General features: G+C 33.2%; 1 protein-coding gene across 1 annotated transcript in view; it reads left to right on the forward strand.

Annotated features, from left to right (window-relative positions):
- The window catches only part of BBS7 (Bardet-Biedl syndrome 7), a 37,290-nt gene that overhangs the window by 10,466 nt on the left and 8,612 nt on the right, over positions 1-18,212 (forward strand). Inside the window, exons 5-14 of the mRNA XM_039241604.1 lie at positions 272-458; positions 2,671-2,743; positions 3,146-3,262; positions 4,873-5,003; positions 6,205-6,289; positions 7,249-7,351; positions 9,261-9,453; positions 10,908-10,982; positions 13,625-13,690; positions 17,976-18,115. Of these exons, the coding sequence (XP_039097535.1) occupies positions 272-458; positions 2,671-2,743; positions 3,146-3,262; positions 4,873-5,003; positions 6,205-6,289; positions 7,249-7,351; positions 9,261-9,453; positions 10,908-10,982; positions 13,625-13,690; positions 17,976-18,115 (1,170 nt within the window). The remainder of the gene's footprint in view (positions 1-271; positions 459-2,670; positions 2,744-3,145; positions 3,263-4,872; positions 5,004-6,204; positions 6,290-7,248; positions 7,352-9,260; positions 9,454-10,907; positions 10,983-13,624; positions 13,691-17,975; positions 18,116-18,212) is intronic.

Genomic DNA, 18,212 nt, shown 5'->3' on the forward strand with positions numbered 1-18,212 from the left:
AAATTATCATTGTCTTTATTTTCAGTTTTTCTGAGCTTAATTTTTGAGATGCATAAAAACTTAAGGTCTTCATTTTTAGCTTTCAAAATCAGTGTTATACCTAACGGCTACAAATTAAGTAGAGGAAATGAGGAGGAAAAAAGTTATTCTTTAAATCTGTGATAAAATGATAGAAACTGTATAAACTTATTTTCATCTCAAAAAAATTCAGGAGTTTTCTATTATTATTTTTTAAAATATGGATATTTTGTATTACTTTTAATGTTCTCAGGCATGTATCTGGCTCAGACCTCTTTCTCAGTGCAAGCTACATCTATAACCATTACTGTGACTGCAAAGACCAACATTATTACCTTTCTGGGGACAAAATCAATGATGTCATCTGCCTTCCAGTGGAAAGATTACCTAGTATAACACCGGTATTGGCATGCCAGGACAGAGTGCTCAGAGTTTTACAGGTTTCTGTGATTTTCATTTTTATCATTTTTCATAATTTATGTAAAAAAAATATTGCTGAACAATGTGTACTTAAGATAAATTACTTATTACTACCACTTTAAATGTCTTACTTAAAATTATATCTGGAAAAAATGCCTTTTGATTGGAAAGTTAATTTTTTTTTAACTTGAGGCAAATGTATTAAGATCTTTGGCGAGCTTTAAGAGGCATATATGGAAAAATGATGCTTCTCCCCACCCCCATACATAATTTCTGAGTTAGTCCACTCTGAATGGAGTGCCTTTGCTATAGAACCCTTTCCAGCTTTTTTTTTTTTTTTGGCCTTCTTCCTCCATTATCCTTCCCTCCCCCACCAGAATCAAATTAATGGAGGAAATGGGTTGAGGAGTGGATGTTAGGCTTTAACAAAGAAGGAATAGTTGAGATCAAGGGTTGTATCATTTGAGTTTATTCCATATTTATGACAATATGTGCAACAAAATAAGCACCCAGTAAACTTAATTGTTGGGTAAATAAATGAATGATAGAGGGAAAAATCATTTTATTGTCCTTATATTTCTATTAAAAACCATGATGCATAAGATATTGTTATTAGTATAATAGTTACACCTATGTCTTTTCAAAAGTGACTTTCAATAAAATACACATATGTACACACACCAGTATCCATAAACTAAAGTTTAATGCAAATAACATAGAACAGGTAGACTATTTGGATCAGAAACTTAGGCTGATGATAGTGCAGTTGAACAAAAAAATCTAGCTGTTTATTCTGTGCCATCACAAGCTATCTCATTCTTTGGAATTTCATAGTCAGATGGCCATTTCTTGGTATCAGTCCTTTTATAGAAGGACAAATCCAGTGGTTCTTTGAGGGGTTTTCCCCCCATGGGAAAATAATGTTCAAGATTCATACTAGAGGCATGAATGATTAATTTCTCCTACAGCCTGTGCTCCCAAATATGAATGGTTTGAATAAGGCTTTTAACAGGAGCTAGTATTCAATTAGAAATTGTTCCAGCTGATTCTAGGTTCTGCTTTGTTCAACTAGAAGAGATCCATGTGCTTACTATAAAAAAAAATTCACTAAGGATTTATGAGAAGTTAAAACTTGAAACCTTCGGTCTGCCCTTCATACTTCCACCCTCCCCATCTACTCCCCATTATCCATTGCCCCAGAGGTAGCCTTTTTTTTCGTTTTCTTGTGTATTCTTTTGTGTTTATATAGTTGATATCTATGAAATCTCAAATGTAATTTTAAATAAAAGATAAAGCACATGACTTTTATATATTCAATATATATTTGATTTAACAAAAATGTTATTACATATTTACTATAATTTCACAAGTTCTTTTTTTCACTGAATGATATATCAGAGATATTTTTTCCATGTAACTTTAAGTACTTATAAGTACCTCATTCTTTAATAGCTTCACAAAATACTGTATACTAAATGAAAACATTACAAGTGGCAGAATTTTGAGAGAGACAAATAAATGGACATAACTTATTTTCTTATCTAAATAACAGGCACTCTGCCTCTCACTGGAGTAGGTTTTGGAAATACCCAAAGGCAAGGCCAGAATTTTCCTTAGGAAGTAACTTTAGGTCTGTTTAAATATTTGTGCTCTGAATTAAAGAAAACAGAACAAACAACTTGTTCCTGAAAAGCTTGATAGGAAAATTTCCCAGTGTCAATTTTCAGGCAAACAAGGTATTTAAAATGAAAAGTATTGTAAGCGTAGATTGTTTTAAATATTTCTTATTGATCTTTACATATTTTAAAATGAGTTAGGGGGCACCTGAGTGGCTCATTCGGTTGAACGTCCGACTTCGGCTCAGGTCATGATCTCACAGTTTGTGGGTTCGAGCCCCGTGTCAGGCTCTATGCTGAATGCTCGCTCAGAGCCTGGAGCCTGTTTCGGATTCTGTGTCTCCTTCTCTCTCTGCCCCTACCCTGCTCATGCTCTGTCTTACTCTGTCTCTCAAAAATAAATAAATGCAAAAAAAAATTAAATTAAAAAAATAAAATGAGTTAACATATACAAAATTACTAATGAAATGCAAGTTAATAATCACAGGCTAACTTTTTTAGGCAGTTTTATTCTAGAGTTCATTATATGAATGTTGATGTTATCAAGGAGTATGAGTATGTATATTATTTTAAATTTGTGTTCTGTTTCAGTTTTAAAATATTTGTTCTCCTTCAGGGCTCTGACGTGATGTATGAAACTGAAGTTCCTGGGCCACCTACTGTTTTAGCACTACACAATGGAAATGGCGGTAATCACGATAAAATAAGGGTTTTTCAGGTTTTTAATCATTTATATATTAAGTATAGTTAATCATTTATATGTTGTGTTTTTAATCATTTAATATATATTAATCAACTGGAATTGAGACAGTAGTCATCTGATAACTTGCCGGTAACTAATAATAATGAATTACTGAAGTTCAATTTTCAGTTTCCTCATCTTAAAGTTAGATGATAAGGAAGGGTCTTATCTCTTAGTTTATAAAATATTGTGACTATATAACCATCCTCTCAAATTAAGTTTTCTGTCTTTTTATATTGTTTAATGAGATTTTTACATTAAAGTCCATGTATGTGAAAAATTTTCAGTTTTAAGGAGGTCTTCTGAGTCATGGGATAAATATAACATGTTGACTATAATTATAAACTAGGTGACTCTGGAGAAGACCTTTTGTTTGGAACGTCAGATGGAAAACTTGGGCTTATTCAGATTACTACCTCCAAACCAATACACAAGTGGGAAATTCGAAATGAGAAAAAGCGGGGAGGTATGTTTTGATGTAGTTTATTATTCTGGAATGTCATTGATTATTAAATATCCTAAATTTTATATAGTTCATTCTGTTTTATTTATTCATAGTGTTTGGTAAACTTAACAATTCCCAGAGCCACCTCAGATTTATTTATTCTTTGTTTACTTCCAGGTGTGTCATATGTTGGCATCATTTTTTAATTAAGCAATGCTAATAGTAATTTAGGATAGGTAGGATTTTGTGGGCTAATGTCCATCCATAAGATCTAATCCATTATTCACTGGTAGGGAATTAATTGGAGTTTAGGAGTATTTGATATGAAGCAAGGAAGTAGTACAGTGAGTCAGGGAATGCTCCTGTTTTCTAAAGGATTTATACTTTTCTGAGGAAATTTAAATATGACTTAGAAAGTAGTAAAATGACTATTTATACATATTCTATTCATATATTCATTTATTTCTTCCACAAATACTTGTTAGGGGAGACAGAGAATAAACAAATGAATAAGTAAGATAACTTCACCTAAGTTATCTGAAAAAAATCTCAGAGAGTGATTCATTAGTGATGGATGGATGGAAGAAACTTTAGACTGCATGATAATAGAAGGTGTCTCATAAGAGGTGAAATTTGAGCTGAGATCTGATTGATAAAAAAAAAAAAGGAATTAGTAATGTAAAAATTTGGGGGGAAATTATGCTCCAGAAAGAGGAAAAAATCAGGGCAGAGGACTTGAGGCATAGGTAGACTTAGTTTATTTGAGTAGCAAAGAGAAGACTAGTGTGACTAAATGCATCAGCATGGCAAGAGGAGTCAGAGACGTAGCATAAGGCTATCATGTAGATCCTTGTGGGCCTTGGAAAAGTGTTGAATTTTAATCTAAGTGCAGTGGGAATCTTTGGAGAGTATGATATGATCTAATCTACCAAAACAACACAAAACAAAAAGCATACCAGGGAGAATGGATTTGGGAAAGCAGCCCAAAATTCAAAGTATGGAGATCAGTTAGGAAATCATTGTTATAGTTGTTAGAATTTATTTTAGTCTAGACTACAGATAGGTGGTCTGGGCTAGGCCAATGGTAGATGGAAATTGAAAGGACTCAATTTCACTATATATTCTGGAGATAGAGCTGGTAAGATTTGCTAAGGGATTTGGTCTGGGCAGTGAGAGAAAGAGAGGAATCAGAGATGTAGTCTAGATTTTTGGCCTGAGCAACTGGGTGATACCTTACTGAGATGAGAAGAGTTTGGGGAAGGACCACTGTGGGGGTGTGCTAAAGCTGAATGAAGAATTTTCTTTGGCGCATGGGAAGTTTGAGAAGCAAATGGATGTCTGAAAGAAGATACTGTAAAGAGTCTTGGATGTATGAGCCTGGAGTTCTGGGGAGAGGCCAGAGCTGGAGATAAAAACTTAGGAGCCATTTCCATTTAGATTATATTTAAAGTCTTGGAAATGGATGAATGTGGGTGGAAAAGAGGACACCTGATTAAGCTCCCAAGTTTTCTGTTGTTTTTTCCCCATTCGGATTCAGTCTATACATTTTTTTGTCAGTCTTACTTTGTCTGTACTTGACTGTAATACTAGTTTTATTAATAACTTGTCACCACTATCATCTTTTTTTAAAGGTATTTTGTGTGTTGACAGCTTTGACATTGTGGGTGATGGGGTTAAAGATTTACTTGTTGGGAGAGATGATGGAATGGTGGAAGTGTATAGTTTTGACAGTGCAAATGAGCCTGTTCTACGATTTGATCAGGTCAGTTCTTTTAAAAAGACTATATATGCTTACTAGTCATCAAATAATTATAGAGATGACTGTGATGGTTTGGATTTTATTAAATATATTAAAATCTTGTGTTTGGCTTAGAATATTGCTGCCTTGATGTTATCAAAATCTTCTCTAGACTACTCTTGTGTTTGAATAACAGACTATTGCATTCCAGCTAAATAAAAAAATTACTTCTTCATTTGGTTTCTAAATATTGTATATCTGAAATATTGTTTTGCCTTAGTTTCTGTAATGCATAGTGGATTACAGGAGTAACATTTATATATTTGGGTACATAAACGAGACTGTTGTTTTAAAGTAGAACAATATCAAAACATCCTTAAGCAGAGAGAAAAGTTGCAATTTCATTTCTAGCCACCCAAGAGTGTACCAAATAAGAATTACTACATAAGAGTAATTTTAGTCCACAGATTTTAAATGTAGTTAAGCTTGTTTATGCCAAGGTAAAGAGTTACACGGAGAATCATTCTGCTGTAAAATGAATCTTTCATTTTCATGAAGTAGTGTTCTCCAGGCCAGGGTTTTCACATCCTGCTTTATGCAGGATGGATTGAGGCTGTTTTAAAACAACAACTCAGTATCAGCTTTTATTTGTCTGATTTCTCTACTAGTGCTACCCCTCATTCCCAGCTTTAACTGCAGATCAGCAAATACAGATGTTGTGATGTATAGACAAAGTATGTATAGACATAGATAATATGGGGATAAAAATTCCCTAAAGGTTTAATAGAGGCTATCATCTCCTTTATTCAACTAAAAAACTTTATTCTTTATTCATTTCCAAAAACTGTTTGGAAAAAACACATGAGAGGTGGTATGTAGAATTCAGATGATAGACTAAACATGTTGGGAATTTTGCTTATGTGATTAAAAAAAAACCTTCTTTATATAAATAAATGATTTTTGCTCTTTATGTAGCTACTCTGGCTGAGTGCTACACACAAATATATGAGTCATTTTCAATTTTCTTTTCCCCAAATTTAAAAGCACTGGGATTTTCTGCCATTTGTGCAGGATTTTTGCCTTTCCAATCTTATTGTTTCCAATAAGTATTCAATAAATGTATGTTGAATGTCTGGAGACAGGAAAATAAGTTTTATGTCTTATTTTAATATGTCTGTGAACATTTTAGTTATTAATGAATTGCTTGATCTTAAATTTATTTTAGATGTTGTCTGAAAGTGTCACATCTATCCAAGGTGGTTGTGTAGGGAAAGAAGGCTATGATGAAATTGTGGTATCCACATATTCAGGTAAGGGAAATGATCATAGGTAAAGAAAGAACCCGTAAGAAAAAACATACATTTAATAAATTATTTTTTTAAATGTTTATTTTGAGACTGCATGAGAATAAGCGAGCATGAATCAGGAGGAGTAGAGAGAGAGGGAGAGAGAGAATCTCATGCAGGCTCCATGCTCAGCCCAGGGCTCAACATAAAGCTCAATCTCACAATCCTGAGATCAGGACCTGAGCTGAAAGACCCTTAACTGACACAGGCGCACCTTAATAAATTATCTTTGATGATAACTTTTTTAAAACAAGTGTTTTTAGTAAATCAGTCTTATATACAACATTAAAACCTTTATTGGTTAAAAACTAAGGAGGGAAGGAGTAGATGTACTGGTTTATAAAAGAGTTAATATGTGAATAATAGAGTACTTACCATGTTCTAGTTAATCTTTGAAAAGTAAATGATATTCATTGGTTTAAAAAGAAGTATTTACTGAAACTTAGTTTATGTTTTGTTACTGTCTATATTTCTTATAAAAATTCCCTTGCTTTTGAGTTAGTGATTTTTTTACATTCTTAAAATAAGCAATGCCTTGCAAAAAAAAAAAAGTTTAACTTTTGATATAACTGATTTTTGAAGGACCCTTCTAATTCATCAGTATTTTTGAACTTGCTAGAATGTGTTGGCTTATTTCATACTTAAAAACTAAAACTATAAATTGAGAAGTGAAAGATACTTCTAAGTAGTATAGTAGTTTAGGCAAAATAAAAATAGTATCACAGAATGCTTATTAAGTAGTTGCTTTATGGCTTGAATGTTTTCCAGCTTGATAAATTTTTTTGTTTTATTTTATTTTTTGAAGGAGAATAAGTCCTAAGACTAAATAAGGTTGATGTTAGTGGATAAAGTGACATATGTATTGGGGTTTCTTTTAATACTAGTAGTGCTTAATGGTGCATGATTGTAATTCATCTCTACAGGCTGGGTTACAGGTCTGACAACAGAGCCTGTACATAAGGAAAGTGGACCAGGAGAAGAAGTAAAAATTAATCAGGAGATGCAAAATAAAATTTCTAACTTAAGGTAATTTTGGGTTTTTTTGCTTACTTTTTTTTAATTTTATAAAGTGTGTGGTTTTTTATTACTAATGATGCAATATCTTTTATTGGAAGGAATTATACAATTATTTTGTCACCTTTTTAAATAAAATTTATCAGTTTGGGAAAATTTGCAGTAAGTGCTGTTAGTATTTTACAGTTAGAAATATACCTTTTATATTTTTTATAAAAATATTACTTTATTCTATACTTTTTCTTAGATCAAAAATTGTATTTTTCATTTGTTTAGTTATAGATAATTGTAATGGTTTGTTTTTTCACAGACATTAGAAATAAAACCAACACAGACAACTGTATTCCTTCTTAATTATAATGTTTACTGCTCCTGTGGACGCTTATGAATCTGTAACATTGGTTTATCAGTTTTCTTACTGGAAATGAGTAATGACTCCTTTAGACACAGGGATTGCTTCTGTGGCCTGTTCAGTTTGACAAGTTCTATGAAAAGAGACTCCAGACTCAAGTAAAATTGCTTCATACAGGGGCGCCTGGGTGGCTTAGTCGGTTAAGCGTCCGACTTTCGCTTAGGTCATGATCTCGCGGTTCGTGGGTTCGAGCCCCGCGTCGGGCTCTGTGCTGACTGCCAGCTCAGAGCCTGGGGCCTATTTCAGAGTCTGTGTCTCCCTCTCTCTCTGACCCTCCCCTGCTCACGCTGTCTCTCTCTCTCTCTCTCATAGAAATAAATAAAAATATTTAAAAAAAAAAATTGCTTCATACAATAAAGTAGGAGCTGCTGAAACTTCTAATGACTACTTTCCCTATTTCAACCCTTACAACCTCTTGGGGGCGGTGAGGCCGATCTGTTTTTGGTGGTCACTGAGGGCTATGTAAGTTTTTAAGGCAGCAAAATACCACAAGGACTAGTTCACTAACACTACACCATAAGTTTATCACAAGCCAGGTTAGCACAGCCACTAGGACTCCAAGCTCCAACATTCATGTAATAAGGAAACCAAGCAGAATTAATGACTATTATCTCACATCCTCAGTATTATACCTTATATTTATAACCGAGTCTGTCCCTCCTGATTCCAGTGGGATATAAGCTCATGAGAAGCTTGTCTGTCTTGTTCATTCAGTACCTTCAACATAGGCACATATGAGGCACTAAGTAAATATTTCTTGTAGGAATGAATCTTTTCCTTTGTTTATTGCACAAATCCCTTTCAAGCTCTTACCCAGACTTTTCACCCTAAGTTGGGGCTGGCTAAGCCTCATGTTGGGGGCTGCCTAAGCCTCATGCTGTTGTTTCTCAGTTACTAGTTGCTATATTTGCATATGGTGTTTCCCTTTAACTGGAGTGACTCTAAGCAATGAAGCAATGCCTGTATAGTTCAATGTTAGCAGAATCCTTTTCAACACTTGATAGAAGAACCTCAGCTATACTGCTGGCTCATGGTCATCTTGTGGTTCCCAAAATGTTAGTACTCCACAGCCTCCTTATTTTGTCTGTTTCACCTAATTTTTACTGAAAGGCATATATTTACTGGTTTTACACATGTTGTTTCTTCAAATTAAATCTAATATTGTTTCTCTGCCCCAGTACGATTAGTTTCCCTTCTGATTAGTATTATATGTAACTGTAACTGGATTTATATGTTAAAATTTATTATTTTCAACCTGCCTTGATACTTACAATTCTTTATTAATATTGCTGGTATGGGACAGAGTTTTAATTTTTAGATTAGACATAAATAATGTGGAATTGTTTGGTTAATCATAGAAACAAAACTTTGTATTAGTGTCATAGTTCTAGTTCTAGTGTCATAATAAAAATCCATTTTGTACAAGTAAATGTCTCAAATTCTTGTAATCATTTTAAGGACTTCAAATGTTTATACTTGTAGGTGACAGTTGTATACATTTTTCTCTAGGAGTGAGCTGGAACATCTGCAGTATAAGATACTACAGGAAAGAGAGAAATATCAACAGTCTTCCCAATCCAGCAAAGCAAAATCAGCAGTACCTTCATTTAGTATAAATGATAAGTTTACATTAAATAAAGATGATGCCAGCTACAGCCTCATCTTAGAGGTGCAGACAGCAATAGATAATGTCTTAATACAGGTAAGCAAAATATCTAATTTCTTTGTTTTGTGATTGGGTCAATTTTGCAGACCAGTCATATGCACTAATTATTATTGAACACTTAATTTTAGACAGTAATTTTAAGTGTTTATCTTTTATTTATTTATTTTTTAAATATTTTTATTTATTTCTAGGAGAGAGAGAGAGACAGCGTGAGCAGGGGAGGGTCAGAGAGAGAGAGAAACAAAAACAGAAAAAGGCTCCAGGCTCTGAGCTGGCAGTCAGCACAGAGCCCGACGCGGGGCTCGAACCCACGAACCGCGAGATCATGACCTAAGCGAAAGTCGGACGCTTAACCGACTAAGCCACCCAGGCGCCCCAAGTGTTTATCTTTTAAATGTTGCATTTAGCTTACATAGTACTTTTAAAGGTTTATCTTAATCTTATATTAGGTAATCAGTTTTCTCATAGATTATCTAAGTTATATTTTTACTTTTTATTTATCCTATTAAGTATTATTAAACAAAAGACTGATGAACTTAAATTTCAAGAAGCATTAAAAAGAACAGTCAGGAATTTGTTCTTTGGTTGACCTTAAGAGAATTTTAAGAGATGTGACTTAGAAAACTGCAGTATTTAAAGCCCTTATTAGAACCTTTTTTTTTAAGATTCTAAAATGGTAGCTTACAGTATAGCTTGCTCATTAACTACCAGTTTCTGGGTGGGTCAGTAGACAAAGTAGATAAAAGGTGAAATTTAGGGATAATAATACACAACTCCATTCAATAATATATTTAATTAGTTTTTCTATAAATTGCAAGATATTCAGGGAGTGGGAAAGGATGGTAGTAGGATGAATGGGAAACAAACAAAAGATGGAAAACCCATAAGAAAATAAGAAGAGAATAAAGTGGAGAAAGAAGACGGTTTAAAAAGATGTGGGGGAGAGATCAGATTATTAGTTAAAATTTAAAGGCTGAACTCTGTCTTAAGTAATGCTAGCATAAGGGCTGAATTAAACAGCTCTAGGATAGAACTGAGTGTAACAACAGTGCCCTAGAAACTACCTCTCTAGAGGAGAGTAAAAATTATCTCATTTCTGTGTTGCAGATGAAAAATAAATTGATAAAAATGAACTGATATAATCAGAATGGCCATATTATTATTTTCAGCCTATGGTAGCATTTTTAGCATTGACAAAAATAGGTAGAAAGATTATACTTCTAAAGGGGTGGTGAGAGATGATGGTCTATGATCTCCAGTACTCCAAATTAGAAAAAAATAAGTCATTGTGATACAACATTTATTCTTTATTGCATTTATTTTCTAGAAGTACATATTACCAAATGTAAATTAAGAGAATTTGTGTGCTCAGATTTAAAGATGAACATGAACTAGAACTAAAGAGAACTCTTAGAGAAAGTAAAGTTTTGTGAAAATTTTTAGATTTCCATCTGAACCATTTTTTGTTTGTCTTTAAATATTGACTGTAGAGTGATGTTCCAATAGATTTACTTGATGTGGATAAAAATTCTGCTGTTGTCAGCTTTAGCAGCTGTGATTCTGAGGTGAGTAAAAAATATCAAGAATTTTTCAGACACTTTCATTTCTATTATGCCATTTTAAATAAAGCCTAGCAGATGCTACTAAGGTTTAATGTTTCTTCTTCGATCTGTTTTTCATAACCTTTCCCTCAAAATCTGCTTCTCCTCATCTTCCCTATTTTCAGATAATCCAGAAAACTGGGGTGTTGTCCTAGATTTTTTCATTTCTCTGATCTATTAAATCCAAATAGTCAATAGTTTTTGCCAGTTCTGTCTCCTTGGCTTCTGTACTTCTGCTTCATTTCCACTTCTCTTAACTTTTCAGACCCTTATCATGGTTCCTTGAACTACTCATCTACCAGTTTTTCTATCTCCAGTATTGCCTCTCACCTCCAGGCTCTGCTGTACACTGCCACCAGAGAGGTCTTCCTAAAATATAAACATCACCGTGTCATTTCTTTTCTCAAAACCTTTAAACATTTCTTGTCCCTGCTGCATATAAGTCAGATTTCTCATTGTGGCATAACAGCTTTCCATGATTCAGCTCTTGATTACATCTCTAGTTTATCTCTTAACAGCTGCTACCTTCCCTCCCATGCACATTACTTCTGCCAAACTGAAGTTCTTAAAATTTCTTGAAAATGCTATATAGTTTCACACATTCCTACATTTAAACATGGTCTGTTTCTTCTGCTTGTTCTTTTTCACCTTTTCTGGGCTCATTGAATCTTGCTTAACCTTTATTTAGCAGACATTTGTTGGGTACTTACCATGTGTAAAGTATCTTGGATGAGACTGTACCAGAGCTTTTGATATGCTTAGTATATCACTACTTCCTGCCCAATACTAGCACACTAGCAGTCTCAGAGCAAAGTGTGGCTCCTGGAGAGAAGTTAGGGTGAAGATAAGGTCTGGAATGGTTATATCAGAGAAGGCAAGCCAGAGCTGGAGATGGTGACTAGAGTTGGCAAGTCGTTATACATATAAAAAAGGCAAGAATAAAATGAGTAGATGAAGAACAAAGTTGATAACTATATTAGGGAATAGTTTTTAATCTAATTTTATAGTAAAGCTTTTTTTAAAGAGATTTTATCATACTTGTATTATGCAATATATATGGTTTGTCATCCCTGTTTGAGAATAAAACATAATAGATTAAGGCCTACATTTTTATTTTCATTTAAAAAATCGTTAATCTTAAAATCTTAATCCCGAAATTACTGTGAAAGATTATACTATTTTATTTACATCATTGAAGGTTTCTTTGAAATGAGTATTGCATACTAGTTTAAAGCCCATTTTCTAGAATGATGGCTTTAAAAAAAAAAAGCCTTAATATGGAGATTTCAAGTATATACAGAAGTAGAGAGAATAGTATAATAACCTCCATGTACTCATTGTTCACTTCAACATATGGCAGGTCTTGTTTTATGCTCTCCTCCCTCTCCTATCCCAAACCTAATCCCAGATATTTCATGTATTTTAATCTTTATCATCTTACTCATAAGTACTTAGGTATGTAACATTTGTGTTTTTTTAATTTTTAATGTTCATTTATTTATTTTTTACAAATAGTTTATTGTCAAATTAGTTTCCACATAACACCCAGTGCTCATCCCCACAAGTGTCCTCCTCCATGCCCATCCCCCCTCCCCCCCACATCCATCAGTCCTCAGTTTTTGTCAGATATAACATTTGTTTTTAACCACATGAAAGTGTATTTATTTTTAAGTTGATTGATATTCTGTTTACTAAATTTAAATGACTTGAAATTAAAATGTTCAAATTTTCTGTTTGATACTAGCATCCTTTTTCTTTAGTTACTTTTTAAAAACAGGGAAATAGTAGTACATGAAAATTGCATACTACGTATTTCATGATGCCTTGTCTGTTTTTGCAATTTATAGACCCAGATATATTTCTGTTTTTAGTAGTTTAATATTCAGTTTTAGGATGTTGTCATATTTGAAGTAACCTGTCTAATTTAATTCCACAAACATGTATTGAATGCTTATAGTATCATCCCAGGCACTGTGCTATTTGCTATAACCATGATAATCAGAGACATTCAACACCAAACACTGATGTTTTGTCTTATTATAAACATTAGAAGTTTGTGCTATCAGTTAAATTTTTAGAAAAATTAATATTTAAAAGTATTGTAGTGGCATGTAGGTGACTCAGTCATTTGAGCATCCTACTCTTGAGTTTGACTCAGGTCATGATCTCATGGTTATGAGTTCAAGCCCCTCGTTGGGCTCTGTGCTGACAGTGTGTAACCTGCTTGGGGTTCTCCCTCTCCTCACTTTGCCCCCTCCCCCTTGCTTTCTCTCTCAAAATAAACATTAAAAAAATGTTATTGTAGAAACTCAGGATGGAACGAACATGACTTTTAGCATCTTAAAAGTATGAATTTGGATTCTGATTTCATTACTTACTCACTTTGGGGAGATTTTCCTAACCCAAATGCTACAGTTTCTCCATCTGTTTAAACTTATTTAGTACAAGTTCGCATAGGGTTGTTTGTAGGAGTAAGAAAAAAGCACTTAGCACAGTGTCACCCAAATGATATGTGGTTTGTTAATAGTAACCATTATTATTGATGATGTTTTTATGATTATAAATATGTGAATTCATCCTTTTCCTTAACTTTGTATTCTTCCCAGTCAAATGACAACTTTCTTCTCGCCACTTATCGGTGCCAGGCAAATACCACAAGGCTGGAACTCAAGGTAAAAATGTTTGAAATTACCTTTAATTGAAAGTTTGAACTCTTTTTCCACCTTGGTATATCTTGCAGTGTATCATATCACTTCTTTGTATTATTTTTCCCTCTGAAATGAGTCCTTTTGGAGTAATGACCTTGGACCAGTTAGGTTTTAACTCAGCCCAAACAATTATCTCTGCTATTGGCGCACAACCAATCACCTTCTCTGAAATTACCAGTCCTGAATTTCCTCTAAGTGGATTTTTTTTTGAATTTTCTATTATGGAAAGTTTTAAACATACAGAAAAGTAATGACTTCAGCTTCAGTAGTCATCAACTCATGGCATTCTTGTTTATACTATCGCTGTCTATCTCAAAATATTTTGAAGCAAATACAAGATATTTTGTAAATTCATTTGTAAATGTTTCAGTACATATGTGCAAAAGATAAGAACTCTTTTTGAAAACATAACCTCAATACTATTATCACACCTAAGAAAAATTAATAATAATTCCTTAGTTTCATCAAATATTTAGTATTTAGATTTCACTGAGTTTCTTTTTTACAGTTTGTTTGATCCAGTTATGGTCCAGACAGGTAATAATGGTTATTGAAGTATCTGAGCATTTGTCCTATGTTTTCCTACCATCTGGATTTTTCTGATAGCACTCCAATAATGTCATGTATTACCATCTATTTTAGAGAAAATCATTTAATGTTTTCTTTAGCAATTTAGTAATATAATCTCTTTCATAATTAAATACTGATAGTAGCACACAAATCTATTTTAGTTAATGAATTTGTGTGAGTTTTTTAAAAAACTATTTTTGATACATTTATGATCTAAAAAATTAAGGACTGTAACTTTTTTCTTGGTGTTGCTGATATTCAGAGACTCGGTCTGTTTTTTTCAAGAGAGATGTCGTTACATAATAACTTTTTCACATCTAGTTAAAGAAGTTCCAGTTAACTGTAAGGGTTTTTTCGTAAACAATTTATTTTACTCTGCATACATCCCCGTTTGTGTATTTTGAAAGAAAAACTGAAAACTGGAATGAATTTATTCCTAAAGGAAGATAGTTAAATCTATTTTTTGTAACCTAATTAAACATTTTAAATTACATATCCACTGAACAAGATTGTGCCAATAAATTGGGAAGTAGACCTACATATATCAAAAAGCTATGTTCTTTTTTTTTTTAATTGGATGCAATAATAGATGCAAGAAAACTAATGAAAAAGAAAAAGGTAGAACTTACCATATGGTAAAACATACTATAAAACTACTATAATAAAAATAATGTATGGTATTTATAAGGCCTAAATAAATAGGGAATGTAATAAAATTATTTAGAGATACATTTGTATGCCTAACATACATTCATGGAAATTTAATGTATGACTTTTTTTTTTTTTTTGAGAGAAAGAGTGCAAGTGAGGGAGGGGCAGAGGAAGAGGGAGAGAAAAAATCTTAAGCAGGCTTCAAGCCCACTGTGGAGCCCAACGCAGAGGTAGATCTCACAACCCTGAGATGGTGAGACCTGAGTTGAAAACAAGAGTCGGATGTTTAAACAAGTGAGCCACCTAGGCGCCCCTAATGCATGACATTTTTATGTAGGGAAAAATTCTGTTAAATTACTATTTCTGTTTAAAAATTAGTGTTGCCACAACTAGTATCTATCTGGAAGAAAATTAAGTAGATTCTTATCCTAATGCCATATATAAAAAACAAATTTAGATGAATTAAGTACTTAATTATTTTTAAAAAGAAGGAAATTTAGTTGTCTTTTAGGTAATGGGTGAATATCAATAGAACACAAAGACTGCCTATAACTTGTTATAAAAATGACTATGCAGTAATGTAAATAGGCAGAGAATATGTTCTGTGCCTCAATTCACACAAGAGAGAGTCAAAATAGCTAACAAATATTAAAAGAAAATATTCTACCTTATTATTAGTTAGGGAAATTCAAATTAAAATAATAAAAAACATTTTCTGCTTATCTAACTGACTGGTAAAAGAATTTTTAAAAGCAACATCACCATGTGGAGGGATGAGTAAAAGGACACTCTCAATCATAGCTGAAGGAAATAAAAATTGTTACAGCTTCTTTGGCAAAACAGGCAATCGTCCCACTTGGAGGAATCTATTTTAAGCAATAAAATCACAGTATTATACACACAGATATGTATTTAATTAACTGCAATATTGCTTGTAGAAGCAGAGTGAATATTCCAAATGTGAACATTCAATAATTGAGTGGTTGAATAATTAGCTATTTATGCATTCCATGTAATATAACACAGCTGCAATAAAGAAGGCATTGATCTATTCCTGTTAACATGGAGCAAATTCCATGAAAAACAAAATATGGATAAAATCCCTAAATATGTAAATACATTTTATCTAAGTAGTATAAATATGAAGTTTTGAAAAGAAACATCTGTCTGGTATGATAGGTTATGCCATAGGGGAAAGCATGGGTGGGATAGGAGTGGGAGGAAGGTGATGCCATTGGGAGAGACAAAGATAAGGGGGAAATGGGACTATTAGAAATAAGAAAGATGTCTTTGATATAAATAGAATTTCTTCATGTGAAATTATGGTTTTGTTTTTGTACTTCTGCATAGAAAAATGTATGAAGGCATGACTACCAAAATAGCAATCATGATCATCTCTGGGTGGTAGGATTTCATGTGACTTGTATGTTCATCCTAATTTTTCTGTATTATTTATATTTTAATAATGTGAATTGTTATATAATCAAAGAAAACATTTTGGCTTTTTATTGTGAAAAAAATTATGTGCTAGTATAAGCTTACCTTTAAAAAAAAACCCTGAAATATAGCTATATCAGATATATTTTTTATTTCTTTTCTGTATTTTTAAAAAAATTTTTTTGATTTATTTCTGAGAGAGAGAGCAAGAGAGAGAGCAGGAGAGGGTCAGAGAGAGAGGGAGATACAGAATCTGAAACAGGTTCCAGGCTCTGAGCCAGCTGTCAGCACAGAGCCCGATGTGGGGCTCGAACCCATGAACCATGAGATCATGACCTGAGCCAAAGTCAGACGCTTAACCAACTGAGCCACCCAGGCGCCCCACTTTTCTGTATTTTTAATCCTTTCATCTTTCTTCTCTTTCCATTTAGAGTAATATTTGCAGTGTAACATTTGCAAAAGACTTTAAACTTTTATTTATTTTCCCCATGTAGGTAAAACATTGATTTCTGCCCCCCTCACATGCTAGGAAAAGTGTGAATTAAAGTATCACCTAGCAGGTCACCTGGGTGGCTCAGTCACTTGAGCGTTCGACTCATGATTTTGGCTCAGGTCATGATCTCATGGTTCATGGGATCAAACACCGCATCAGGCTCTGTGCTGACAGTGTGGAGCCTGTTTCGGATTCTCTCTCTCTCTCTCTCTCTCTCTCTCTCTCTCTATCTCCCTCTCTCTCTGCCCCTCCCCCACTCACTCTCAAGTGTGTTCTCCCTCTCTCTCAAAATAAATAAGCATTAAAACTAAAATATTAGCCAAGTTAGAGAACCTACTATTGTAATACAAGAAGTACTACAGTCCATCTATGAATTTGAAGTGAGAGAAACAGAGAGGGGGGCAAGAGGGAGAAGCTGAACAGCTTTCTAACTCCTGTGAAATTAATTCTTCACATTGTAATGAATTTTTGTTTTCTGTTAAGTGTTTTGAATCCTCAGGAGGTACAACCAGGTATATTTAAAGTAACTCAAAAGAATTTTCTAATCCAAATATGTTATAATTAGATGGTGTATACTTCTCTATTTTCATAGAAAATTAAGAATTAAGTTCTTACATTTTTTTCTGTCAATAGGTTATTATAACAATAGCTGTATGCTATCATACTCTTATTTATGAGAAAATGGAAGTATTACATTTTAAGTTTTAGTTATTTGAAAAACCCACTTATCCCCCTCAACAAAATGTCTAGTAACCATTTTTGATATGAATCTGACACTGGTGGTGTGATGGGATAGTATGTAAGAATGTACGTTTTTTTTGGAATGACATAGCACTTCTAAGTGTAGACAAATTACCTAAAAATATGTGGTGGGGATAACTTTTATAGATTAAGTTTGCTTTTGCCTGACAAAAGCTTTTTAAATTTTCTTTTAGTGGTAAAAAGTAGTTGTTTAATAAAATGTCATTATTTCCTTCAGAATATTACAGAAGAGATTAATGTCTAATTACTTGATTACTTGTGTTGAACATTTTAAAGATAACATTTATGTTATGTTGCTAGAATATTCTTACTTTCTTTTCTCTTTTGTTGAATCAGATTCGTTCAATTGAAGGCCAATATGGCACGCTTCAAGCATATGTGACTCCAAGGATTCAACCCAAAACCTGTCAGGTCCGCCAATACCTTATCAAACCCCTTTCACTCCATCAAAGAACTCACTTTATTGATCATGACAGGTAGGACAAAGGAGTGAGCAGTTTATTTTTTAGGATATTACATGATACAGATAAACTTGCTTTTCATTTTTATAGTATAAATTCTGGTAGCTATTTG

The sequence above is a fragment of the Hyaena hyaena genome, unplaced genomic scaffold (assembly GCF_003009895.1).
Source record: "Hyaena hyaena isolate Hyena2069 unplaced genomic scaffold, ASM300989v1 scaffold_198, whole genome shotgun sequence".
Lineage (NCBI taxonomy): Eukaryota > Metazoa > Chordata > Mammalia > Carnivora > Hyaenidae > Hyaena > Hyaena hyaena.